Source organism: Boleophthalmus pectinirostris, unplaced genomic scaffold, assembly GCF_026225935.1.
Source record: "Boleophthalmus pectinirostris isolate CB_2022bp ecotype Guang Dong unplaced genomic scaffold, ASM2622593v1 HiC_scaffold_1, whole genome shotgun sequence".
Classification (NCBI taxonomy): Eukaryota; Metazoa; Chordata; class Actinopteri; order Gobiiformes; family Gobiidae; genus Boleophthalmus; species Boleophthalmus pectinirostris.
The window spans coordinates 11,662,708-11,690,244 of NW_026570970.1; the positions used below are offsets into that span (position 1 = coordinate 11,662,708).

Consider the following 27,537-nt stretch of genomic DNA (forward strand, 5'->3'; position numbering starts at 1 on the left):
TAGAGCTGTAAAGATATACAAAACTCACGGTACGATATTTTCACGATACACATGTCACGGTAAGATATTTATTGTGATATTTTGTGGAGACTGACAAAACAGTGAACATGCTACTTTTTCCTCTTAAACTGCCTTGACAAGACTTAATCCAAAGAAGTAACATTTAAAATAGCTTAGACCTGTTATTCCTTCATGTAATTTGCACTAAAACAGAGCAAAGGATCATGGCCGTTGTAGTTCCCTCTGTTTTTTTTAGCTGTTGCTGCACCATAACAATGAATTTAAGCAAAGAAACTTATAATTTGATATATTGTGATGGCCCACGATATTATTGAGACTTTTGAAGATACGGTATCAAGATATTTTGGTTATTGTTACACCCCTACATCACACGGTTTCCAACAGAGCATTTTAGACAGACAAATAATAACGGATTAAAACATGTGAGTGAAACAAAACACAACTGCAGGCATGTTTTTGGGGAGGTAATGGCATTATAAAATGGTTTAAAGCTCTCAAGGGTTGTTTTTGTGTAAAATATGACCTTTAAAACAATTGATCTGCTCATTTTTAGTAAGAACACTAACTAGCAACATATTGTAAATAAAAAAAGTTTATGCATTCAAGCAAGTTCTGTCAGTCCCTCCCTCCCCTCCCTACCTCTGCCTGTTCACACGCTGCCTCCCTCGTCCCTCCCTCTTCGTGTCCGCACAGGGGCAGAGCTGCACCTTTGCTCCCACAGCAGCTCTAACCCATCTGTAAACTCACCGCTACCACACTGAATCCCGGGTCCTCCTCCGACACCAGACCCGTGACGTCACGCTGGTGGGCGGGGCCTCAAGGTGCACCCATCCAAGTCAAACTGGAGTAAGTTCAGTCTAGGTGCCTACTCATGGACGTCAATATGGAAATCATTTGAGAATCCCCTACGGCTAAAAGGTAGGAACTGAGAACCTTGGCGTTGAAAGTAGAAAAGCCAGTCTTCCACACCTGTGTTTACATTTGTTTTCTGGTTTTTTAGTCCATGTCATTTCGGTTGAATGACGTTAAATGTTGTGTGGGAGGGGACCTTGGTATAGTCCTGTCTACAGATTGGGTTTGGGTGGCTAGTGTGTTTTGACTTGAGCTGGGGAGAGTGTGCGTTTCTTCACAGCGGCATGTCCGAGCATGTGTAGGTGCAGAAGACAGTGGTGTAGTGTAGTGAAGTGTGTGTAGTTAGTAGTTGTGTGTGGTTTGGTGGTTGTAATAATAATGGGTGTAGCATTGATGGCATTTTTCCAAATCTTTTTTTTGTGTGTGTGTGTGTGCACAAAGAGGATGAGTATTAGGTTAAATATGCAGCTATTTAGGTCTGCTCCGTTACAGAACATTTTCACAATATGATCATAAAAGCAACATGTATTTCAGGTACCAGAAGTTGACGTGGACTCGAGTCAGACTTAAATCACAATTTTTAGGACTTAAGACTTCACTTAATAAAATGGGCTAAGACTTGGGACTTGACTTGGACTTAAACATCAGTAACTTGGGATTTGACTCTGACTTGACCCCTGTGACATGAGAAGCACTTTTAAATCTGAATTTTTCTCTTCTGACTGTAATGATTCACTCTTAAGATCTTGTCAAGATACTTAAAAAGAAAAAAATTTACATTTCTACAACTCTTATATACTCTATAAATACTCATAAATAAATATACTATGACTTTATAAGGGAATATTATCTTAAAATTCATATAAATTGCAAAAACCAAAGCTGTATTTGGTACTTTGGTTTAAAGACTTGAAATGACTTGAAGCTCAGAGCACAACTTGGACTTGACTTGGATTTATAAGCCAATGACTTGAGACTCGACTTGGACTTGCCTGTATTTGACTTGGGACTTGACTTGGACTTGAGGTCAAAGACTTGAGACTTACTTGAGACTTGCAAAACGACTTGGTCCCACCTCTGTCGTGGAAAGAACTAGATACTAATTTGAGCAGGTATCAATTCTTAAAAAAAGTCACATTCACAGGACAGAAATCATTCTAAAGATATTTCCTGAATATCTTTAGAATGATCTTGAGGATTATCAGAAAAAGTATAAGTAAGAATGTAGGATTACACATATAAGGCCACACGGTAATATAAAAGACAATATTATTATTTAATGTTGAAAATCACATTCTGCTCTCTAAAAAATCAGCAATGAGTACAGAGTCTTTTCCTTAGTATTGAAATAGAGTTTGGCATTTTAGTATCATGACAACATCAGTATTTATTTGTACTGGGAGTTGTCCATTCATTCAAATAGACATCATCTGATATCAATAAGCTTCTAATGAAAGGTGGACAGTGACACCATTTGTCAACATTGGCTGTTTCATTATTGTAAATATACACAAAGAACCAGAACCAATGCACAATGTGTGTTTTAACTTCAAATAAAGAGAAAGACCGCAAGAAATTCCAAATGACAACTTACAAATATCATGTTTTATCTTGACGTTTTCAGGGATTGTGCACAGTTTTAGTTGTTAAACTCAAAACAACCACAAAGTCTTTCATGCAGAGATCTAATAGAATACTTTTTTTCTCGCACTTACCGCTGTTTATACTTTGCAGCTGATGATATCAACATTCCCTGGGGGTGTGAAGCTAACTAAAAGCACTGCTCTGTCTGAAGCTCTGTCACTCAAATTAGACTTTTAATTTAAAGAGCCCATCTCATGCAAAATAAGTCTTTTCACATTGTATCTTATGCACATATACAAACACAATTTACGTTTTGGAACATCCATTGCACAATAGTTATGAAATCTTACTGATTTCTTGGAGGCAGTCGCAGACCAGGAACTATGAGAGTCCGGCTATTGCTCATCCCCCCGCCCGTCCTGAGAAAGCACAGGCTCCGCCCTCCAAACGTGATGTAGGCGACAAGTGAGCCGCCCTTCCTCCGCCCATCTCAGGGAGGGAGGGGGAGACAGACGTGCACCCTGATAGCGGCAGGAATAAACTTTTATTCATCATGGTGATACAGCGCGTTCAGCCGCAAGCGTTGGACCCGGAATTGGACGAGGACTTGGAGGAGCATGAAGCGCAAGCACCACGTCGACATCAGCTGAACATTACTGGGTGGGGGCGGGTGCAAAGAGTTTTCTGCTACGTCAGACGCGTCATAAGGGTATCTGCCGCGTCATCCTTGTAGCAGCTTTAGTTCGTTGTCATGTGGGAGCGTGGCAGAAATACGCTGCAGTTTCTTAACAGTTTATTTGGCGACATTTACAAGGCCCACACATCACTCTTAGAAGGTAGAAAGCTCTGAAAAGTTGATTTTGCATGAGATGGGCCCTTTAAAAGTTTATATCTGGATAGTGATCAAATACTCCTAAAAATGCGCTGTGTAACTCACTTTTGTGTTTTTTTTTTTCTCCAGACATTCTAAAACATTGTGGTAGGATGTGTGTATTGTGTCACCATGGTAACTGCTGAACATTCCTTCCATAGAGAGAGAGAAAAAAAAACATTTTAAAATATCTTGACTTTGACTGAAGATTTTGGAGTGAATTATTTCCATCATAATCCCAAGAATTCAAGTAAAAAACATATCTCTTCATGTTTGTCTGTGCTGAAATGAATCATGGGATATGTAGTTCCCAATGTTTATAAGCTGTTGGTACTGTAAAACCATGTATTTAAGCAAAGGAACTTGTAATTCGATATATTGTGATGGTCCATGATATTATTCTGAGACTTTTGACAATACGATATCATGATATTTCAGGCAGAGTTCTTTCTTTAAACACTCCACCTTATGATGTCATGTGGTAATACAGGAAGTGCTCCAGTTTGTTTTAAACTCCACACACCTTCACTGGAGTCATTTGGATTATTTCAGTCGTGGAATTGTTCAACTCTGCTGAACAAATGGGGAAAAAAACAGCTTTTAACTTGAAAACTACCAGTACGTGACATCACACTAGGGATGTAACGATATACAAATCTCACGGTACGATATTTTCACGATATACATCTCATGGTACGATATTTATTGCTTTATTTTGTAGAAGCTAACTACATTTTGATACTTTTTCCTCTTAAACTGCCATGACAAGACTTAAGTCAAAGAAGTAAGATTTAGAAGTGCTTAGAACTGTTATTTCTTCATGTAGCTTGCACCAAAACGGAGCAAAGGATCATGGTCGATGTAGTTCCCTCTGTTTTTTTTTAGCTATTACTGCACCATAACAATGAATATAAGCATAGAAACTTGTGATTCGACATATTGTGATGGTCCATGATATTATTGAGAGACTTTTGATGACACGATATTGTAATATATTGGTTATTATTACACCCCTACATAGAATAAATTTTTTCTAGCACTTACCACTGTTTATACTTTGCGGTTGATGATCTCAACATTCCCTGGGGGTGTGAAGCTAACTGGAAGCACTCCTCTGTCTGAAGCTCTGTCGCTCAAATTAGACTTTTTCATTAAAAGTCTATATCTGGATAGTGATCAGATGCTCCTAAAAATGCGCTGTTTGAATAACTTTTTTTTTCAGACAATCTAAAACATTTTGGTAGGATGTGTGTATTGTGTCACCATGGTAACTGCTGAACATTCCTTCCATAGAAATACATAGAAATAGAGCAAGATGTCACAGCCAAGTACCAATATCTAAAGTTATTAACTAGGAATGTAATGAAATGTCACGAAATATCATGCAATATCGTATCGTCAAAGTTCTCACAATAATATCGTGGACCATCACAATATATCGAATTACAATGTATCTTTGTTTAAATTAAAAGTTATGGTTCAGTAGTAGTTAATAAAAAACAGAGGGAACTACATAGACCATGATCCTTTGCTCCATACACACCATATCGTGAGCTTTCCCATGATATCGCAATAAATATCGTCCCGTGAGACTTGGATATCGTTAGTATTAACCCAAACCTTTTTAAAATGTGTTGCAGACTCGTAGGTTAAACTCGTATATATGTCACCTCTAATATTCTAATATTTTAGTTACTCAATGACCACCAGTTACTGATTTACAGCCGTGTTATTATTATTTCATTTTCAAGGACATGTGTTGTTGCCAGCTCACCGACCTCTAATTGGAAATACGGTGGAAATGCTGCTGGTGTTAAGTGATCTTACAGTGTGTTTGGGCCATGCCAGCTGGAGGGAGGAATCATGGAATTTTGAGAATTTGGATATTCTCCGTGTCCATGTGACATAACTCATCTTTTGTACGACTGATTGGAACGGCTTTATCTTTCCATTCCCCACCCTCCCTTTTCTCTCTCTTTCCCCACCCTCCCTCTCTCGCTCTCTACCTCTTTCTTTCTTGCTTGCTTTTTCTTTCTTTCTCTCTCTGTCTGTATGTCTCTCCTCACCTACTCTTTCTTCTCTCCGCTTTCTTTGTACCCCCCTCTCCCTTGTGCTCTACCTCTTTCTTTCTCTCTCTACCCCCCCTTTCCCTTTCTCTCTCTCTCTATCCCTCTCTCTACCCCTTTCTTTCTCTCTCTCTCTCTCTCTCCCCCCTCTCTCTCTACCCTTTCTCTCTCTCTCTCTCTCTACCCTCTCTCTCTCTCTCTACCCCTTTCTCTCTCTCTCTACCTCTCGCTCTCTCTCTCTACCCTCTCTCTCTCTCTCTCTACCCTCTTCTCTCTCTCTCTCTACCGCTCTCTCTCTCTACCCTCTCTCTCTCTCTCTACCCCTTTCTCTCTCTCTCTACCCTCTCTCTCTCTCTACCCTCTCTCTCTCTCTACCCCTTTCTCTCTCTCTCTACCGCTCTCTCTCTCTACCCTCTCTCTCTCTCTACCCCTTTCTCTCTCTCTCTACCACCTTTCTTTCTCTCTCTACCCCCCTCTCTCTACCCCCTTTCTTTCTCTCTGTACCCTCCCTCTCTCTCTACCCCTTTTCTCTCTCTCTCTACCGCTCTCTCTACCCTCTCTCTCTCTCTCCTCTCTCTCTCTACCCCTTTCTCTCTCTCTCTCTCTCTACCACCTTTCTTTCTCTCTCTACCCCCCTCTCTCTCTACCCCTTTTCTCTCTCTCTCTCTACCCCTTTCTCTTGCTCTCCCCGTCTTTCTCTCTCTCTAACCCCCCTTCTCTCTTGCTACCCCCTTTCTTTCTCTGTCTACCCTCTCTCTCTCTCTACCCCTCCTCTCTTTACCCCTCTATGTCTCTTTTTCTTTACCCCCCTCTCTCTACCCTCTTTCCCTCTTTACACCCCCCCCCCCTCTCTCTTTACCCCTCTCCCTCTATCCCCCTCTCTCTCTTTCTACCCCTCTGTCTTTCTACCCTTATCTCTCTCTCTTTCTACCCTCTCTCTTTCTGTTTCTCTCTTACCCTCCCTCCCTCCCTCTGTCGTTCTTCATGTGTTCAGCTCTAAAGCATGTGTGGTATTCTGCCTGAGAGATTCCATCTGGACGTTATAGTGGATGTGACTGTGGCCCTGTGTACACTCTATGTCACTTCTAACTCTCTACACACAAATTATGAAGCCCATTCATTTCAGAAGGAGCAGGTTTCTGAATGTGTTTCTGATTTAGCTGCAGCCGCATATGGTATTTGTACATTTGAAAACTTACGTAAAGACAATCAGAAATATTACTTAGTGACAATAGTGCAGTAATATAACATTATATATCAGTTAAACATTTGGTCCACTGAGATTTCCATTGCACTTTGCAGTAGTTCTTGTGAAAATATGACTAAATTATGGCCTGGTATTAAAAGTAAGTGTATTATAAGACAAGTTGTGGGCAGAGCTCGACAAGAAGCCCAGAGGAAAACGATCATCTTGGGTCTTTTTAACCGAGAAGCCTCCAGCCAATCATCTGTCAGAAAAGCATGTGGTTTGGAGCCGAGTTCAAACTGCTGTATTTTTTCAATTATCAGGAAATTATTTAATTACCCCTCGGGGATAAATAAAGCATTCAGAATTGAAGTAAAATTAAATTATTATTGAAAGACATTTTTATTTGTTTTTAAAAAGACAAAATGAAATTGTGATTGATCAATATAAGCGGAATGTAATATAAAAAATGTAATATGTTTTTTGTCGTATTGCTCAGCCCGAGAATAGGGAGTATTCACTACTGCAACCAAAAAGGGACAATCTAAAGTTAATATGAACATTTATTGACTATTTTGTGATCTGTTCTAATGTAATTTTCTTATCAAAAACAGACCTGGAGTTGTGTTTTGTTTCATTCACACATGTTTAGCGCACAAATCCTGCATATTTAGGCTGAGTTTTTCAAATAGAAAACACTCTGTTCCACCTTGTGATGTCATGAGGTACTACAGGAAGCGCTCCACTGTGTTTTTAAACTCCATACACTTTCACCAGAATCATTTGGGTGATTTGAGCCCTGGAATTTGCAATCTCTACTAGGGGTGTGCAAAAATATCAAAATATTGAAATATCGTGTCATTTGATGTGATGATACCGGATCGATATCGTTGACTGCTGTATCAATAGGCCGCCAAGAGTGTTTTTTGGTATATTTTACTAATCTTTTTTTTTTACAGTGCTTTGACATTTTCACTGTTTTGATGAGTAAAATGTTTATGTTTTATATTAACTTTGCACAAGAAGTGGTTTAACAAAGACTTTTAGAATCACAGCCACGATTTAGACTTTATTTTTATTGAACCGTATCAAATCAATTTGAAACATATCGTATCGAATCGAAAATGCACGGTATCAAGATACGTCTTTTATCGTGGCCTGTGTATCAAGATGGGCAACTTCTTAGTGACACCCAGCTCTAATCTCTACTGAATAACTAAATGACATCACAAGGTGGAACAGAGCATTTTGCAGGATTACTCAAAAATGCGTGAATGAAACAAAACACAACTCCAGGTCTGTTTTTGTGGAGGTCACAACATTATAACACGGCGAAAACCTCACAAGAATTCCTGTTGTGTAATATAGGACCTTTTAATACATTTTTTTGCATTTACTGTAGTGCAGTTTTGCAGTACTCACTACTACTACTCCCCACCAACAGTAGATATGGTCGTGAAGGCTGGGAAAAACAAATATTAAACTCCAGCTTTATCTTGACTTCAACCTGTACCTCTCTGGCACATACACACACAGAGCACCAGCAGAAATCCTCAACTTATCTTTTTCTTTTAAATGTTATTGTGCCGCTTTGTTTTGTTACTAATTGTACTTGTAGAATTACTAACCATAAGTCTTTTTAAGGTAGTTTAAATGTATTTGAATACATACAGACAGACTACCGTAATTTCCAAACTATTGATATATATTATAGCTCACCTGAATATAAGCCGCATCAACAAAATTTTAACAAAATTTTAAAATTGTACATATATAGGCCACACCAATATAAGCCACAGGTGTCCACGTCTTCAAGAACGTTTTCAAGTTCAGGCCGTCTGCTTTTATCGCCTCTGAAAGTTTTTGTCGTCATTTTGCATTGAGTCAGTTCGTTACGCTGCCGTCGCCAAAATCTCACCATCGACTCATTGATGCCGAGCTCAAGTGCAGCAGCTCAGTTTCCTTCTTCCACACCCAGATCAATTGTCGTTAACTTAAAACCTGATCATATACATTTCTTCGTGTGTTTTCCATGAGGAGGGTGTGTGTATGAAGCGCAAAATAACTGTTCAAAACACAATCAAACGAGCATCTCTCTACTGCGCATGTCTCCTGCAGAAAGAGCTGCTGTCCTGTCTGTCTCATGTCAGTGTCTTGTTGGATTTTAGCAGAATTCAGACTCTCTCGGGGGCGGGGCTAGTGCTAGTCAGTAGTCAGGTATGAGTGGATGTCCGGCTACTGAAGTTTGAGACGTTTCTTCTCGTCATTTACACATACGGGTAAGACATATCAGACTCACTAATGTTAATTTAGCATCATAACTTATTTTATTACACACCGATAAACTGTTTTAGAGTTGATAACATCGCTATCTAATGCTGCAACTTCATGTTAACCCTAGATCCATGTGTTACCCGCACACAGACAGCGGTGTTTTCTGCACTCAGGCTGCACGTATCCACTGCGTTACCAAACCATAGACCGTAAATATGAATGGAAAATGTGCCAAACAAATAATCCATCCATACATCAGCCACATAGTTTTATTAGCCGCAGGGTTTAAAGTGTGTGTAAAAAGTTGCGGCTTATAGTCTGGAAATTACGGTAATAATGAAACAAAACAGCTCCTGATTTGCTTACGATGAAGTAATGAAATCCTAACATGACTTAAAGCTCAAAAGAGTCAATTTTACATAGTATAGGCCTTTTAAAAACAGCAAAAAAATCCCACTTTATAACACGGACACCCCCCCCACACACATACACACAAATCACCCTGGGATTTACCACCATCTTTCCACACTTCCCACTCCCCCACCTCTCTTCCCCTCCTCCTCCTCCTCTCTTCTTCCTCCTGTTTCCTTTACATGACAGAATGACAGTGTGCTTGCTGTGTCCCGCTAGCATGTGATTTTGTCTGTCAGCTCCTGTACGCCGGATCATTGGGCGGACATATTTGTGAAAAAGGGAACTACAGTCAGGCCGGGGCACGTCTCTAACTCCTCCCAGTGGATCAGGCTCCGAGGCCCAGACTGTACAGAGCTGTCACCTGCATGAAAGATGGCACAGCTGGGTAAAGAGACGGAGGGAGGGGGTCCGGCCTTGGACTCCGGGGTGGATGTCTTTTTCCATTGGTGTGTAATAGACAATACATACGGCATGTTTACATAATAGATTTGGGAAAGGGAAAGTGAGGTTAATATTTGGGTTGACAAATAATCAGCTCACTGCATGAAACTTGGACTCTGAACATGGAAAAAATCCAAATCTGCTCGCCAAGAGATTCCTGAATTACATTTATTGTCCAGAATAACTCAAATTTGATGAATTAAATGTCTGTTATTATTGTAAATCTTATCATTTTGCTGCCTGACTTTGTGCACACATAAATAAATAATGGTTTATGTTCTATGTTTTATCTAACTGTACCCCATCTAAGTCTTGCCATGGCTCTTACGTAACTTTATTTCCTGTGACCGCTAAAATTAGTAGCTCTCTGGAACATTCATTTTGTGATTTTTTTATTTTATTTTTTATTTTTCTCTCGATTTTTAATGGTAGTGACTGAGGTAAATTAAATAAGAGAAACACATGGTCCATTGGTGTCAAAAAACATGGCGGCTTTATGAGTAAAAAGAAAAAAATAAATAAAAAAGGACAGAGAAACAACGCAAATTTCTGCAGAATCAGAAGTGAAGAATTTCTCTTTTGACTCTGATGTATCATTCAGAACAAAGTGTAATTTCTTTACAAGAATATTTGTGAAAACGTGTGGATTTGAGACACACGTGCTACAAATCTGGATGGTTGTCTGATTCACTTTGTGGTCTGGTTCAGTGATGGGAAGAATACTTTGAAAATGTATTTAGTTACAGAATACCCAATACCAATACCTGCATTCAGAGGTTTATTGTAACATATTCTGATACCACTCAGTGAGTGTGTTTACATGCACATCAGTGTCCCGGGTATGATCGGGTTTTTTGAGTGTCCTGGTTTCATCATGGTGCATGTAAACACAGTATCCCGTGTACTGCAACATAAAGTTGAGTGCAAAAGCGTCCAAAAGACAAACACTTTTCAGTCTTTTCATCACAACAGTAACCAAAATAAATAAAGTGAGTGAAATGATGTTAAATAAAGAGCTGCACTAAACCTGCACACGTCTGATCTGTGAAAACATGAACCATCTCCAACGCGACAAACACAGAACAGACTCACCATCATCATCAACATCCCTCTGTCACTGAGAGAACACGCATATTCCCCTGAGTCATGTCATGTCTGACAGAAGCTGAACCGCATCAGCGCACAAGGAAAGAGCTGTTTTTTTTCAGTGCTTACAGCTTTGAGTAGATTATTCAAATTAGCCATATGGTTTTTAAATCTCATTTCTGTAAAATGTAAACAAATGTGTCAAAGCTGCATTAAACACATTATAATTTCAAATGGGCTGATGTGGCTCCAGAGTGGTTATGATTTATATGTTGTAAAGTTGAGTTTATTTATGCAGATTAATAATAGTAATAATAATCATGATAATTTTAATATAAAAATGTGAATGATTAATTGAAAATGTATTGTTAATTCTCCCAACGACTGATTAAATCAGTTTAATCAAATGCCCTTCCCTAATTGGAAAACAGTTACTCAAAAGTAGTATCAGTATTCTCTGTACTTGTATTCAGTTACTTCCAAACACTGATCTGATTTCCGCCCCTTGTGCATTTGAGCCGAGTGTAGGAGGGATGGGCTGGTCAGGCGAAGATTAAGTAGGAGTACTTGCAGTGGGAGTTAGGACTTTATTAATTATAGTTCACTTTATGGTCCCTGTAGGGAAGTTTATCCTCTGCATTTGAGCCATCCGTTAATACCACAGGGGCAACGTGTCAGGAGCACGGAGGCCCATCTTTAAATCTTAAACCTGGTTTGGTCAAGACTTTAGCTGGAGGATTCTGGCCTTTTGTTCATGTCGTTTGAGTTACTTTCTTGTTGTGAAGAGAAAGTCTAACCTACAACTACTGCTTTATTCACTGCACAATGTTTCTGGTGAAGGGTCTGCTACCTACTTGTCTCCATGGAGATATTATTACTTTGCGTGGAATGTTCCTTGGTATGACTTTAAACATTTCCATCTATCATTTATTCTAAGGCTGCGCAATTAATCGAGTTTTGATCGGGATTTCAATTCATGTGTCAAATGATCTCCATGTAATTGAGTTTAAAGGATTAAAAACTTTATTTTGGGATATTTTTCCTATAAATAAGTATATTTATTTTATTTTTTAAATATATAGAGATTGTAGGACAGCTAGATATATAGTTTATTTTGGATACATTTATGTTTTTCTATGCCTTATTTCATGTTCAAAGTATATTTATATATATGTCAGTGTATTTTATTCATTTTATGTTTTATACGTCACAAAACTGCTCTAAGATTCATATTTGTAGCTTATATTAATTTTCAATTTGAACATTTTGAATAAATTATCATTAACAAAGTGTTTATTTGACAGAGAAATGTTGAATAAATGCATCGTTTAACTAAAAAAATAATCGTTTGTGATTTCAATATTGACCAAAATAATCGTTATAATGATTTTTTTCCATAATCGAGTAGCCCTAATTTGTTGATTAAGGGTGTTTCAATTGCTTAAAAATACAATAATTCCTTCTGTACACATAGGCCAGTCTCCACAGATCTGAGTTGTAATGTTGCGTAGTGCTTTAGCTTGCTTCTCTCCCTTGTAATAGATAGGATTAATCAATACTGTGGAACATTCTAGACAAAGTGATACCAGACAAGCAGGTGGTGGACCTTGGTGAAATGTTGCGCAGTGCACCTTTTAAAGCTTGAAAAGGATATCAGGACTTCTGTTATTTGGTATTCATGTTTTTAGGGAGTTTGTATTTGTGTTTTCGTGCCTCTTTTGCCCTTAGAATCTAGTGATAAATGTGTTTTTTAATCTTGCCGACAGGACTGGGGCAAAGTTGCAAAATTCTGTAAGACACCATGACATCACCATCTTCAGCAAAATACCAGACCCCCACTGATATGACGTAACCTGCTCTATTGCTCAATATGAATGAGCTGAATACTTTGAGAGGCTCTGCTGACTGTACCAGAGAACAGAAGTGATCATGACATGTGCCCAGATGTTATTGGACTTACAGTTCTCAAATCATACTGTATCTACTTACTCATAATGTTATTTTTAAAAGGATATTCTGCAATTTTGGACATAGGGCCTCATTTCCTAGTGAGCCAGAGTGTTGGAGAGGTGTGGAGACCCTTTTTAATCCAGTCCTTGTATTTGCAGAGGTCGCTGGTGCTAGACTAGTGCATGTCAATGGCCATAGTTATCCTGCCACTAAAAAACAATTTTGAAAGTAAAATATTATGCAAAAGTGACTCTTGTGAGCTTTTAAACCATGTTATGCTGTTCATCAAAAACAAACCCGGAGTTGTGTTTGGTTTCATTCACACATGTTTGCGTAATCCTGCATTATTAGTCTGTCTACATCTCCAAACCTGAAAACGTCACACACACATCACAAGGTGGAACAGGGTGTTTTTTGTTGAGAAGAACTCAGTCTAAATATGCAAAGTTTGTGTGTCAAACATGTGTGAATGAAACACAGTTAAAAGGACAGTCTGGAAATTTTGGACATAGGACCTCATTTCCTAGTGAGCCACAGTGTTGGAGACGTGTGGAGACACTTTTTTAAATATTCCATCCAGTCCTTGTATTTGCAGAGGTCACTGGTGCTAGACTAGTGCATGTCAATGGCCATAGTTATCCTCCCACTAAAAACACTTTGTGGAAACTGTCTGACCTCACAGCATTAGGATTCGTTCGCTCGAGGGTAGGGGGGTACTTTTTTATTTAACCAATCGCTGCTATTGTGTGATTGTGATGTAAGTAATGCGGCAGAACACTCAGTGGTGTCCAAGTCATTGCCAGATTCACAGCTCTTCGCTAATTGGTCGGTGCACGGTCTACAACTTCTGGGGTTCTTGCAAACCGTCTAGTGTATTCTGATTCCTGAGCCTAGTCGCTGGAGAGAAATGAAATTGAGCAGAGGCACTAGGAAGTTTGGCAGCAGCGGACTTATATCACCTAGCACCTATCTTACCGGCAAAGTAAAGTTACGCTGCTGCTGAGAAAATAGTCCCTCAACATGCGACGATTCATGTGATGCAAGGTTAGTTTAATTTCAAACATTATTCTATCAACACAGACATTTGGCAGTAATACAGACAGTCTGGCGTAATAATAGATTTGCTTCGGGTGTTTTGTGCAGTGGGTAAGACTGTTTTTAGTGGCAGGATAACTATGGTCATTGACATGCACTAGTCTAGCACCAGTGACCTCTGCAAATACAAGGACTGGATGGAATATTTAAAAAAGTGTCTCCAGGAAATGAGGTCCTATGTCCAAAATTCCGGACTGTCCTTTTTACAGTGTTTCATTCACACATGTTTAACACAAACTCTACATATTTACGCTGAGTTCTTCTCTCGAACAGAAAACACCCTGTTCCACCTTATGATGTCTAATACAGGAAGTGCTCCACTGTTTTAAACACGTCTTCTCCAGATTGATTTGGATAATTTCAGCCCTGGAATGATCAATTATTATTATTGAGCAAAAGGTAAACAGTGACGTTTTGAGGTTTGGAGATGTAGACAGACTAATAATGCAGGATTACTCAAACGTGTGAATGAAACCAAACACAACTCCGGGTTTGTTTCTGATGTGGTAACAACATATCATGGTTTAAAGCTCACAAGAGTCACTTTTGCATAATATTTGACTTTTAAATCACTGTGTTTATAATTATATATCGTTTTAATGTCCTGTTTCTCTTTGCCAAAACCCATGTTTGTTTATGTTCCCTTCTGTTGCGTGCTTCGCTGTCAGATCTAATCTACTCACATCTAATCCAATTACCCTCAGTCTGTGGAGAGTTTTATAATCACATTTCATTATCAAGTGATTTACAGTGATGCGTACTTTGTCTTATTGTGTTTTGTTTTGTTTATCATTACCATCTTGTAATACTGCTGGTAATCCTGTGTTTAATTCTTCAATTAGACCCACACAAACGCAAAATGACAATGCCTTTGGGTAAACATGCTGTAATCCAGTTAGAAATTATTCATAATGACCTTTTATTAATAGATTTGAAAGTGGAATTTAAGCAGAACAATGCCGTTTAAAATGGTACACAGATGGTAAGCCTTTGTTTGCGCTGAAACTGCAGTAAAATCAAAAGTCTATTGTATTTATTCAAGTCCCAGACCCTTCCCTTTTTCAATCTGATCATGTCCTCAGGCAACACACTCAACCTGCTTCACTCCATTTCTGTACATTTGCGAGCGCTTGTGTGTGTATATTTACTGTGTATTGGAATGTGGCTCAATCATGAGTGCAATACCCTGTACGCATTCCTGTATCCTTACCATTTGTTTAGTAGCAACAACTAGCATGCTAACAGCGCAATAGCCTTACTTTCTGGTTTGTGGACTATAAAAAAAATCTTTATAATTACACACAGACAACACACAGTGGTCTCATTTTGATCCTAAGAGCTGCTTACGGTTCGTGTTGTCATGATAATAAAAATTTGAACTGGATTTTCATACGAAGGAATAAACTTGATACTCAATACCTATTCTGATGATAATAATGATAATAAAAACACTTTCTTTATACATTAGGATGTGGTTTTCAGCATTAAATAATAGTACTGGATATTTAGGACTATAAGTCGCTCCAGAGTATACGTATATTTCATCCCGAAAGGCAAGTTATAGTAAAAATAATAGAACAGAGAACAACAGACTGCTTAATCAGCTAACTAGAGCATAAGCAAAACAAGTTCATCAAATGCTCCGTCTCCAACTCTTCATCTTCTTCATCCTCAATCAGTGTCAATTCTGAGAAACTCCAAAACCTCTGGAGGTAAACAGAGCGCCGCTTCCTCTTCTGTGCAGCTGTCGTCAGACTCAGTGTCAGTTCCAGTTAGAATTATTCCGGCCTTTCTGAATCCCGACAGGATGATTTTGGTTGTCACTAAAGTACAGGCCATGTTGATTCATCCATTGACTTCAGGAAAGTTTCATGGTGCACCTGTCCGTTGTCACAAGTTTCTCGCTCACTCCAAACTTTCTTTCTGCTGCCCGATTACCGTTTTCGGCTGAATATTTCGCTACTTGCAGCTTGTAAATCTGCAAAATATGATTTTCTTTTTGTGGGCATTTGTGTTCAGTCTTCTCAGTTGTCTTTATACATTTGTTTTAAATTTTTTAATTTTCAGTGGTACAGAAGTAATGGTGCGATCGACTGACATGATACAGACAGGAGAGTGGCTCTTTCTGCAGGAGAAATGTGCAGTAGAGTGAAGTGACAGTGGTACAGGAGTAATAGGAGCAGCAGATACTGATACTAATACTACCCTCTCATGGCTGTCAGTGTGAAAATTTTAATATGTAAGTCGCATCAGCGTATAAGTCCCAGGAAACACTGAAACCATGAAAAAAAGTGCGACTTATAGTCCGAAAAATATGTTACTTTCTTTTAAATTACCATGCGGTTTTATATCTTATCTGTGTCATCCCTCAGTTATCCATATGTTCCATAGTGGCCCATGGGCGTAAACTAGTCTTTGTGCTTTTAAACTTGTCCTGATACAACTCCAGATCATTTTAAAGCTATTTAGGTTCATATCTGTTCTGTAAATGTGACTTTCTTTAGTACTGATACTTGCTCGGATTAGTATCTTGCTTCAATACTAATACTTTTGTGCACAATACTAGTTTTCGAGTTGATTGGTATCTGAATTTCGACTTTTGACAACCCTAATATGTACCAGAGTAAGATAAACATAATATATAACTTTATAACATGAAAAAATCTTGTACCTCCCCATTAATAAAAACACTGTCTTATTTACATAGCATAGTGGCGAGCGAGTGGTATGCGTGTAACGTGTGTGTCTGATGTATGCAGCCTGGGGACAGCTGCCTCCAGAGAGTGCAAGGCTAATAACGTGATGCTAGCCATGCTCCGGAGCAGACACTGTGACCTTGCATAGCTCAGATTCCTCTGTTTGAATAAGCCTGGCCCCACGTGAGACTTTACGAGCTCCACTTCAGGCCCTTACTGCCGCAAAAGGACACTACAATGTAATACGAGCCCCTACTACAACAACACAGTCTGGAAGATGGAGAATTTACATGGGATTTACAGAGGAGTTTTCTAATTAGAGTAGCCGTGACAACATTATAGTACTGTAATATGTGTAATGACCTAGACCTTGTTTCCCAAAGACGGGGAGAGAGATTTTTTTTGGGTCGCCTTTTCTCTGCATGTAGGTCTGCAATATATAGTTTTATACCGTATTTTTTGGGCTACAAGTCACACTTTTTTTCATGGTTTGGGTGTTTCCTGTGACTTATACTCCGGTGCGACTTATATATTAAAATGTTCACACTAACAGCCACAAGAGGGCGCTCTAGGCTTGTGTGCCAGTATTTGTTACCCATATTACTCCTGTACCACTCTCACTTCGCTCTACTGCGCATGTCTCCTGGAAAAAGAAGCCGTTGTCTCGCTGCAAGTAGTGAAATATGCAGCAGAAAATTGTAATCGAGCAGCAGAAAGAAAGTTTGGAGTGAACAAGCAAGGAACTGGCGAAAGGCGGGGATGGAGAACACAGCTTCACGGCAACCGCAGTGCGACTTTCCTGGAAGTCATTGGATGGATTGGCAAAGCCTGGACTCCAGTGACAACCAAAACCATCCTGTCAGGATTCAGAAAGGCATAATTCTAACTGGAGCTGATGCTGAGTCTGACAACAGCTACACAGAAGAGGAAGTGGTGCTCCGTTTACCTCCGGAGGTCACACAGAAGTGACACCGAGGATGAAGAATTCAATGGATTTAGTTATTTGGAGTGAGATCATGAGTTTGGTAAACTTATGTTGTTTATGCTATAATTATCTGAATAACTGTTAATATGCTACGTTAACATATTAATGCCTGTTCAGTCTGTTGTTCTCTGTTTTGTTGTTTTTATTATAACTTGCCTTTCAAGATGAAATGTCAGTTCCTGGTCTCTGATTATAAAATACATTTCCCCAAAAAGTGTGACCTGTGTGAAAAGTTTTTTTCTTCTTCATTGCACATTTTTTGGCTGGTGCAGTTTAAAAATACTGTACATGGATTTTATCGTCATTCTGGATGAGCATTTTGTCAGAATATCCTGTCCTCAGTAGCGCCAGTATGTCTATGCTTATTCCTTTCACTACTTCATATATGTGTGAATTGGGATTTTCTGTGCTCACCAAAATGAAAACAAAGCACAGAAACATACTGAATACTGCATCTGATCTGCTGCTGCGTTCTCCTCCTGCACCCAGACTGAAACACGCTACAAAAACACAGACAGGCCCACCTATCTCATTAGAAATGTTCAAATGTTAAGACATCTTTTGTATAATTTCTAATCTTTTAGTAATTATTTTATTGACTATTTTGTTCCAATATTGCTGGTTCAGCTCAATGTTGAAAAGAAAAAGAAATGGGCTACATTTAATGTCCAAATAGGCGACTTATGGATCCTTTTATTTCTGGTTCAATTTCTGTTTTTCATTGTTTAAAACTTGAGTAATACTAATTGTTCAGAGAGACACAATCACTCAGTCAACAATAAAATATCCTTGTTAATATTCAATAATGGTCAAATCCACCTTTATTTTGTGATTTATGAATAATGTCTAATGACTTGGGTTGGGAAGGTTTGTGACTTTTAAAATACGCGTCCTCTGAACTCCAACTGAATTTAAACTTGAAAAATTGTCACTCCTCTCTGTAACTGCTGCTATGAACCTCGTCATTTTGGTCTTAAAATGTTTGTTTTAACTCTACTAACCCTACTGATTTTGGTGTTTTAATTTTGCTATTTTGTCCGTAAATAAATTCCTATTCCTAATATGGACCTGGCTCAAAATTCACCCCTATAACTGCAAGCCTCGATGAGCTTCATTTGACTGGAGCTGAACACTGTGGATGACATCACGCTCCCTTAGTCCACTTCTTTATACAGTCTATGATAATGACGCATATAAAAATACATGATCTTCCTGGAGAATAATTTACAAATATTTGTGCAATCAGTATTTCAGAAACTTGTGTAAATATGTTGATTTCACATTAGTCAAGAGTACAGATTTTTTTTTTTTTTTCCATCACAGTTTCTGGCCTGTTTTCACTGTCTATTTTTGTTCAGTTTTTTTTCCCCCCTCAGGTGAAAAGTATTATTAATTATGATAGAGTTTTTGTAGCTAAATTTGGTATCAAAACATTTGCCATTTTTAGCTGTGTTTAATTTTCTTGTCTGGAAAGTGTCTTGACTAACTTCTAAATATGGTCTTATTTTCAATATCAGTGTAAAAACATTATATTGCTTTAAGCCTTTATTTTTTGGTAACAGGATTAGAAAGGGCAGACTCCACCAAATTTACCTCACTTCCCGGCGTGGACTTGGTTCAATATTTGTAATAGATTGGAGCAATTACAGTGACTTGTAAGTAAAGTAAAATTCAACATCTAAAAGGGAGGGTCCATCATTGCTTTTCCATTAATGTTAACTTGAACTTTTTTGTTTTACTAAGCTATAATTGTTTTTATTACCAAAAAATCTGTAAAACATGCTTGGTCACCTCTCCGCAGATCTGACCTGTAACTTGAGTGTTGTCACCTTCTTGTCTCTATGAAGATATAAAAGCTAATGACATATTGTGCAACTTTCCAAGCAAAGTATTAACACTGCAGTGGAGACAAGCAGATGACAGACTCTCCACCAGAAAAGTTAGTGCACCTTTTAATTTTAAAGGTGCACTGTGCAACTTTCAGGATGGAGGGTCTGTCTCCATGGAGATGTTTTGGCTTTGCCTGGATATTTTTCACAGTTATGATATTAAACTTGTCTGTTTCCATGGAGACAAGCACTGAGCCTATTTACAGGTCTTATTTGTGGAGCAGTGCACCACTTACAGTAGAATACATATTTTTATAGTTAGTGTTTTATTGTAAAAAGCACTTTAATCAAACAATAAGCAGGTTTAATGCCATACTGTGGTACATTCCAATGAAAGCAATCTCCCTGGCATGTCTGCAGCCAAGTGCTGGACTCTTAGTTATTCAGATAACTATAACATAAACAACAGAACAGAACAAGTTTACCAAACTCTGCATCTCACTCCAAATCACTAAATCCATTGAATTCTTCATCCTCGGTGTCACTTCTGAGCAACTCCTCGACCTCTGGAGGTAAACAGAGCGCCGCTTCCTCTATTGTGCAACTGTCATCAGACTTAGCATCAGATCCAGTTAGATATTATTTCGGCCTTTCTGAATCCTGACAGGATGGTTTCGGTGTCACTAAAGTCCAGGGTTTGTTGATCCATCGAATGACTTCCAGGAAAGTTGCATGGCGCATCATGACGTTGCCGTGAAGCTATGTTCTCCATCCCCGCCTTTCGCCAGTCCCTCACAAGATTCTCACTCTCTCCAAACTTTCTTTCTGCTGCTCAGTTACCATTTTCGGCTGCATTTCACTACTTGCTGCAGGACAGCAGCTCTTTCTGAAGGAGACATGCACAGTAGAGTGAAGTGACAGTGGTACAGGAGTAATAGGAGCAGCAGATACTGACACACAAGACTAGAACGCCGTCTCGTGGTGGTCAGTGTGAAAATTTTAATATATAAGTCGCACCGGAGTATAAGTCGCAGGACCACCCAAACCATGAAAAAAGTGTGACTTATAGTCTGAAAAATACGGTAATCACAATATTACGGTTCATTTACAAGTCATATGATGTGATCAGATGCCTTTAGTTTCAGATATTAAATAAATACTTAAATCACAGGAAGCAATAAAATGTTGAGATTAGTGCTGCACAGAACCGCACACAGACCCAGATTCAGCTGTGAGAGCTTGGTTTGTGTATAAAGGCTGTGATTCTCTCCTGTATCTTCTTCAGTCTCTGTCTCTCACATGTGGCCCATTCACAGCCTGCTCCGGGCTAATGAACCACTGGACTGTCTTGTGACTGGGTTGCAAATGGACTTGAGTGCTTTGATCTAATAGGCTCTGAGCTATTCACATACAAGAGAAGAGCAAAGACTATTTGTTATAAATTAGATTCCTGCTATTAGATTCTAGATACATTTTTATTACAACTTAAAGATGCAGGGTCTGTGAAAACCTTTTCTCCATGGAGATTTTTCTGGAATGTTTCACAATATGGTATTATTTCTTTCTGTCTTCAGGGAGACCAAACCAGACAGAGTTACAGGTCAGATCTGTGGAGAGGCTACCCGCTCACCATCAGAATGCCTGTTTTTCTAGATATTTTTGAGCTGTAAATACATCAGAAATTTGATAAATGTAAGGTAGAGGTGTTTAAAGTCATACTGGGGAACATTCCAGGCAGAGCAATGATATATCAATAGAAACAAACAGGTGATACATCCTCAACCATAGTGCAGTTACATAGTGCACCTTTAAATTAGTGTGTTATTGTTACGGTCCCAGGCCTATTCCATGTGGGAATAGGACAAAATCTTGTGCCACAAGATCATTTTTCTAATTCTCAGTTTATGGAGTGGCCTCATGTGAAAACTCAGAACCTCCGAAAGTTACTGATTCATGATTCAGGCTTCAGGTGCTGAGGTTTAGATAGAGACAATTTAGATCAGAGAGTGTTTTTACCTCCGCCAAGGAGGTTATGTTTTTGCCGGCGTTTGTCTGTTTGTTTGTTTGTTTGTCTGTTAGCAACATAACTCAAAAAGTGATGGACCGATTTTGATGAAATTTTCAGGATTTGTTGGAAATGTGAAAAGGAAGAACTGATTTCATTTTGGGGGTGATCCAGAAGAAATCCTGGATTCTGGATCACTTTGAAATTTTAGTTAACATTGTGGTAAATGGGGCCAAAAACTTTGTTTCTCAATATCTCGGTTAATTATTGACCAAACCCCATGAAATTTGACTCAGGGATGGACAATGGGATCCTCTTTCATATTCCAAATTGAAAGATACGAGACAAATATTTATGGAAAACACAATTAATATGAGGGGGACTGTAGTCCTTGGCGGAGGTCTACGCTCTCTGAGTGCTTTTCTAGTTTTTTTATGTTTTAACTGTATTTCAGCACTGAAATTGGGAACCCAAACGAGAGACACGTGTGAGACAACAAACACCAAATTGTGACATAAATAAATGTTATGTCAAGTGTTTTTTTTTTTGTTTTTTTTTTAAATTGAGAATAAATTGGCATTAGCAACCTCGTTTCTGGGGAAATTTAACATCTAAATCTTATCTTAAATCTGTCCCTTTAAACCACCTCATAAATTGAAATTATTACACTGTGTTAAAGCTGCATTACGTACCTTTTCTGGTATGAGTCCAGCACCTAGTTGTGTCCATGGAGAAATTCTGGGGAGATTGCTTTTGCTGGAATGTACCACAGTATGGCATTAAACTTGCTTATTATTTAATTACAAGTATTTTTTTTACAGTAAAACAATACCTTGAAAAATGTTTATTCTAGTGTAATCGCCTCTCCACAGATCGCACCTGTAAACTGGCTTGGTGCTTGTCTCCGTGGAAACAGATAAGAAAATTACAGGCAAAGCAACGACATATCCATGGTGACGGACCTTCCACCCTGAAAGTTACACAGTGCAGCTTTAAAACTTGCACAAACACAGCACAAAAACAGCAAAATGACTAATACTAAACCAGGTCTATGTCAAGACTAAACCAGGACTAAACCAGGACTAAACCAGGACTAAACCAGGACTAAACCAGGACTAAACCAGGACCAAGTGTGAATGCATTCTTAAAGACCCCACCCCGCTCATTCAACCTTCTCTGTGCCAAACATAAACACGATTGACTCTCATCTTTCTTCTTCCTTCGCAGGGTGTCCACTAAAAGCAAGGCCCCGTCTCCCCCTGGCCTGGACAAGCTGAATTCCCCAGAACTGTCCCAGTGGTTCCCAGGAAACCCCTCCACCCTCACCATGGACCACAAGGAAAACCGCATGGACCAAGAGCTCTCCCTCACCGTGGTACTGCCCGGAGGAGTGGAAAAGATGACGACTGTTCACGGCAGGTACGTAAAAGAAAATGGTATAGAGTGTGATATAGTCATGGCTGTGCGTTAAGGTTTATGGTGGTAGAGCTCATTAAGGAAATATTTTAGCGCTGCATCATGGAATTGTAAAGGGGTTAAGTCGCAAAGAGTAGATGTGTACAGCCAGCAGTGAACTGTCAGTGGTTTCATCAGAAGAAAAAGTCAAGTTTGATGATGCTATAGGCCAGAGGAGATAGATTTTAGTTTGTTTTTATACATAGAGTAGCTCTCCACTCCATTCCAAGTAGCTCACTAAGGGATTTCTGAACTAACTAATTAAACAAACTAATTACTACCTAACTTTGTGCACTAATAAATGGATAAAGTTTTATATTTTATAAGTATAGCCGCTCCCCAAAGGCTTTCCTATGCTCAGTTTCTTGTGAAAGCTAAATAAACGTCCCTGTTTTCCCGGGACAGTCCCAGTTTTGTGCCCTGTGTCCCCTGTCCCAGCAGATTTATACAAAACCAGTGATTTGTCCCAGTTTTATACAAAAAAATGTCCCAAGTGTCCCTATTTTTGACAGATTTGATCTAAACCAGGACTAAACTAGGACTAAACCAGGACTAAAACAGGACTATTACAATTTTTGACTAATCAGATCCTCACCAACAGTAAAGAGGAGCATAAATTAGAATTTGTTTAGCCAAAATACAGAAAATTACAATAAAGCAAAAAAATGCAGTGTCAGACGTCCTGCAGATTATGTTACACACTCTTTTCATAATTTTATTTATATCAAACATCCCAATCCGGGTGTGTTCCAGTTTCGAATTTAGAAAATCATGATGATAAGCTCTTTGTCATTTTCATTTTGTAAAGATAGCTCACTGGAGGAAAAAGGTTGGAGACCCCTGCTCTAAAACTTTTGCCCAGTTAACAGAATTTAATTTGATTGGTCATTTTTTATGACTTTTTATTAGTGTTGACATGATACTTACTGTACATAAAAACATGTATTCCAAGGAAAAGGCAAAGCAGCACAATATCTAACACAATTTGTATTACATGATGAAAATGGGTAGACAACAGAATGTAACTTTGAACACAAAATAGTGATTTCTTTAATATAATCATGAAATCTTATACTTGTTATAATATTGATTTTAAGAAACAAGATAAAGCCTGCACACACTCTCTGAAACAGTAATGATAAATAAAAGTGCATTTAATAATGATACTCACAGGGCCACTGATGTCTTAATCTATGATTATACGTTAAGACATTTAAAAGGATCTATTTGTGTGATTTTTTTTTTTATGCCTGTTCAAATAAGCTTCTAGGTTCAATATATTATGTGTTATTAGGTTCTTTTTTCAGATCAAGAGTTTGTTCTGACAGTTTCGACTGCTCACTAGTGCTCTTCCTCCAGTGGTCATGTGATGTTGCTGAGACATGTTCAGTCGGCTGCTTTAAACAGGTTTTGGCGCTGTCTTCCTACCGGTGGACAAAGGACAACAGCGCCATCTGCAGTTCGACTTCCTCAGGACAGTATCCCAGGTGTGTGAGAGTAAAAAAGCCCCTTGTCCTGATTTATAAACCGGAAGTCGGACTGCAGATGGAGCTGTTGTCCTGCCTCCACCGGTAGGAAGACCAAAACTTGTATAAATCAGCTGACTGGACATGTCACAGCAACATCACATGACCACGTCTGTCAGGTATGAAAACAAACTCTTGGTCTGAAAAAAGAACCTAATAACATAAAATATCAGAAGACCAAATGAACCTTATTGGATATATATTATGAAGTCCCTATATATTGGACTTCATATTAGTTAGTTTTGACCTGCTACAGCATCATATATGATATTGTATTGTAAACTTTACACTAACAGGTCAATTATTCTAATACCAGTTCTGAACTCTAAAACTTGCTGAGGTTTATTTAAAGTGTATTGTCCATGGATTTGCCTAAAGAAAGCCTGTTTTCCTTGCCTAGCTTTTACTTTTGTATTGTTGTTTACTACATATAATCAAAGGCTTAGTGAGTTCAAACCTCACCTGAGAAAATGCTGTCATTGTGTCCCTAAGCAAAACACCTCTCCCACATTGTCTACTCCAGCTATTTATTTTTTTTATTTTATCAGGAAGGGAGTCATGAGTACACAGTTAAAAACATAAAACATTTACAGTGAATAAAAAAGCATAATCAAATATACATATAAATATCTCTTGAACCTGTAGCCCACAAAGCTTTCACTTAAACAACTGCAATGGTCTGAAAAGAAAACAGATATTGGGTGTTTAAATTCACTTAGGAGAATTACACTGTTTAGTTTTAGCTGGTTTATGAGATTGCTCTATAAATGAGGGGCACAGAATCTAAAACGAGTTTCCCCGTTGCTCTGTGTAGATTTATAGTGATACTAAGCTCAGTTTCTCCTGAGTCTGGCAGTACAGTAATGATGAGAACTGAACTGAATGAGGAAGGTGAGATACTGTACAAGTTTTGCCAGAATAGCTTTGTAAATGAAAATGTGGGTGTGTATAAGTTACAGCATGTGGTTTCTTGCGACAGCTGGTAAAAACCTGCTGAATCACTATGCGACCGCTCAGAATCCAAATTTAAAAAAGACATTTCAAGATTTCAAAAAGTGTTTTATAAGAAATTCAAATGGATTAAATTATAAATGTATTTACTAGGGATAAAACAATAACCAAAATATCATGATTTTGTATCATCAAAAGTCTTAATAATATCATGAGCTGTCACAATATATCGAATCACAAGTTCCTTTGTTAAACGCTTTGTTTTATAATAGCAGCAGTTAATAAAAAGGGATGTAACAATAACCTCAATATTGTGATATCGTATCATCAAAAGTCTCACAATAATACCAAGAGCTATCACATATATCACACCAAAATCTTGTCAAGGTATTTTAAAAGCAAAAAAATGTCCTATCTAGAATTATATTTGCCACTCCAAAATATCGCAATAAATATTGATTTGGATATCGTTACATCCCTATTAATATACACATGGAACTACTACTACTATCCCATGATTCATTTCAGCGCAGACAGCATGAAGAAATATGTTTTTACCTTAATTCTTGGGATTATGATGGTAATGATTTGTTCCAAAATCTTGTCAAGGCATTTTAAAAGCAATAAGTATTCTATCTGCAATTTTATTTGCTTCTCCAGAATATTGTAATAATGTCATACCATGTGTGATGGAAATTTACAATTGTGGAAAGATTTCTCTCAGTCTGTCGTTTTTGTAAATTAATGTGATTTCTACCTTAGACCAGACCAGTCAATAACATGTGTAAAAGATCATCAGACACAACTGTCGCCTCCTTCAGGAAGCCCTTTGTTGTCTTACCTGTCCTCAACTGTATATTAATTTAACACCAGCCTCGGATACAAAAGTCACTCTGCTTTGATATGTATTTAATTTGTATTTCTGTATAAATACTCAGAGCTCAGATGCTCTGGGGCAGATACTTGGGCAGAGACTCGGGTCAAATGGAGTAGGGACATACTGCTGGTGAGGAGAGGCTGTTGGTCTGTGGTCAGGGCAGACCTAGACCCTGTCCATAGCTACTGTAACAACAATAAACCTTGGTCTATATTCTAAAAACTCATCAGGCTTCACAAATGGATTAATTATTTATCATCAAGAAATACATAATTTTTTCCACAACACAGTGAAATGCATATTATAATAATATTGTACTGTAAGATTCCTCTTATACAGGAGTTATCTGAGCAGAGAGACGGTCGGTATAACCTTAGAAGAACAGGCATCTTTTAAAAAATAAAGATAAGAACTAAGAAAAACAAGAGATTGTATTTCTGTTAGAGGGGTTAGTATATGGAACAAGCTGAAAGACTTTTTGAAATCCTCAAACATCTGTGGAAGTACACAAGTGTAGAAGTGTAAAGCATTATGTTTTGAAAGCTTCAGTTTTGTTTGTTTTTATTTTTATTGTGTCACTTATATATACAGTAAGTCTTAAGTGAAATTGTACACAAACTTGCTGTTCATATGCTGCTTTTCTTTCTTGGATTTCTGTCATTGTTTAACAGGATTTGGATTTTTAAGAACTTTTTACTTCAGTCTAAACTCTTTCGGTCATGATCCATGGGGTTATAGTCTCTGTTTTCTGTAGTACTGCAAAATAACCAAATAAAATACTACAACTAAATTGATTTGGATACCGTTACATCCCTGGTATTTACTTCTATTGGTTCTGTTACCCATAAAAATATCATGAATCTTGAGCTGCTCTAATCAGAGTGTCCACATTTTGCAAACAAGGACTTACTCAGACAGCTTAGGTTTTCCCCTCAGAGTTTACCTAAGATTTCATTATCTTTCTCACAGTGTGTACAGTTTACAAACTCCCTTTCTTAGCTTTCGTATGTACTTTGGTCTCTTGAGAAACAACAGAGAACAATCCCGTAAGAACAGATTAGGCGGCGAATTCTCCTCCGCGTTTCCAAATAATTCTCAAAAGTGCCTGTATCATTTTTAGATGCATTTATGTAACTTCCACAACAGCTCTACCTGACATTTATTAAATTACAGATGGTTTTATAGCTCAAAAATACTTGGAAAACAGGAATTCTGACTGTGAGCAGGGTCACCTCTCCACAGATCTGACCTGTATCTTAGTCTGGTTTGGTCTTCGTCATGATAAAAAGGTTTAATACCACACTGTGAAACATTTAAGACAAAGTAATAACAAAGAAGAATAGAGTTTGATGAAAAGTTACACAATGCACCTT

General features: G+C 38.2%; 1 protein-coding gene across 1 annotated transcript in view; it reads left to right on the plus strand.

Moving 5' to 3' along the window:
* The window catches only part of cobll1b (cordon-bleu WH2 repeat protein-like 1b), an 80,962-nt gene that overhangs the window by 29,548 nt on the left and 23,877 nt on the right, over positions 1-27,537 (plus strand). The window contains 1 exon segment of the mRNA XM_020928938.2: positions 22,583-22,774. Coding sequence (XP_020784597.2) covers positions 22,583-22,774 — 192 coding nt within the window.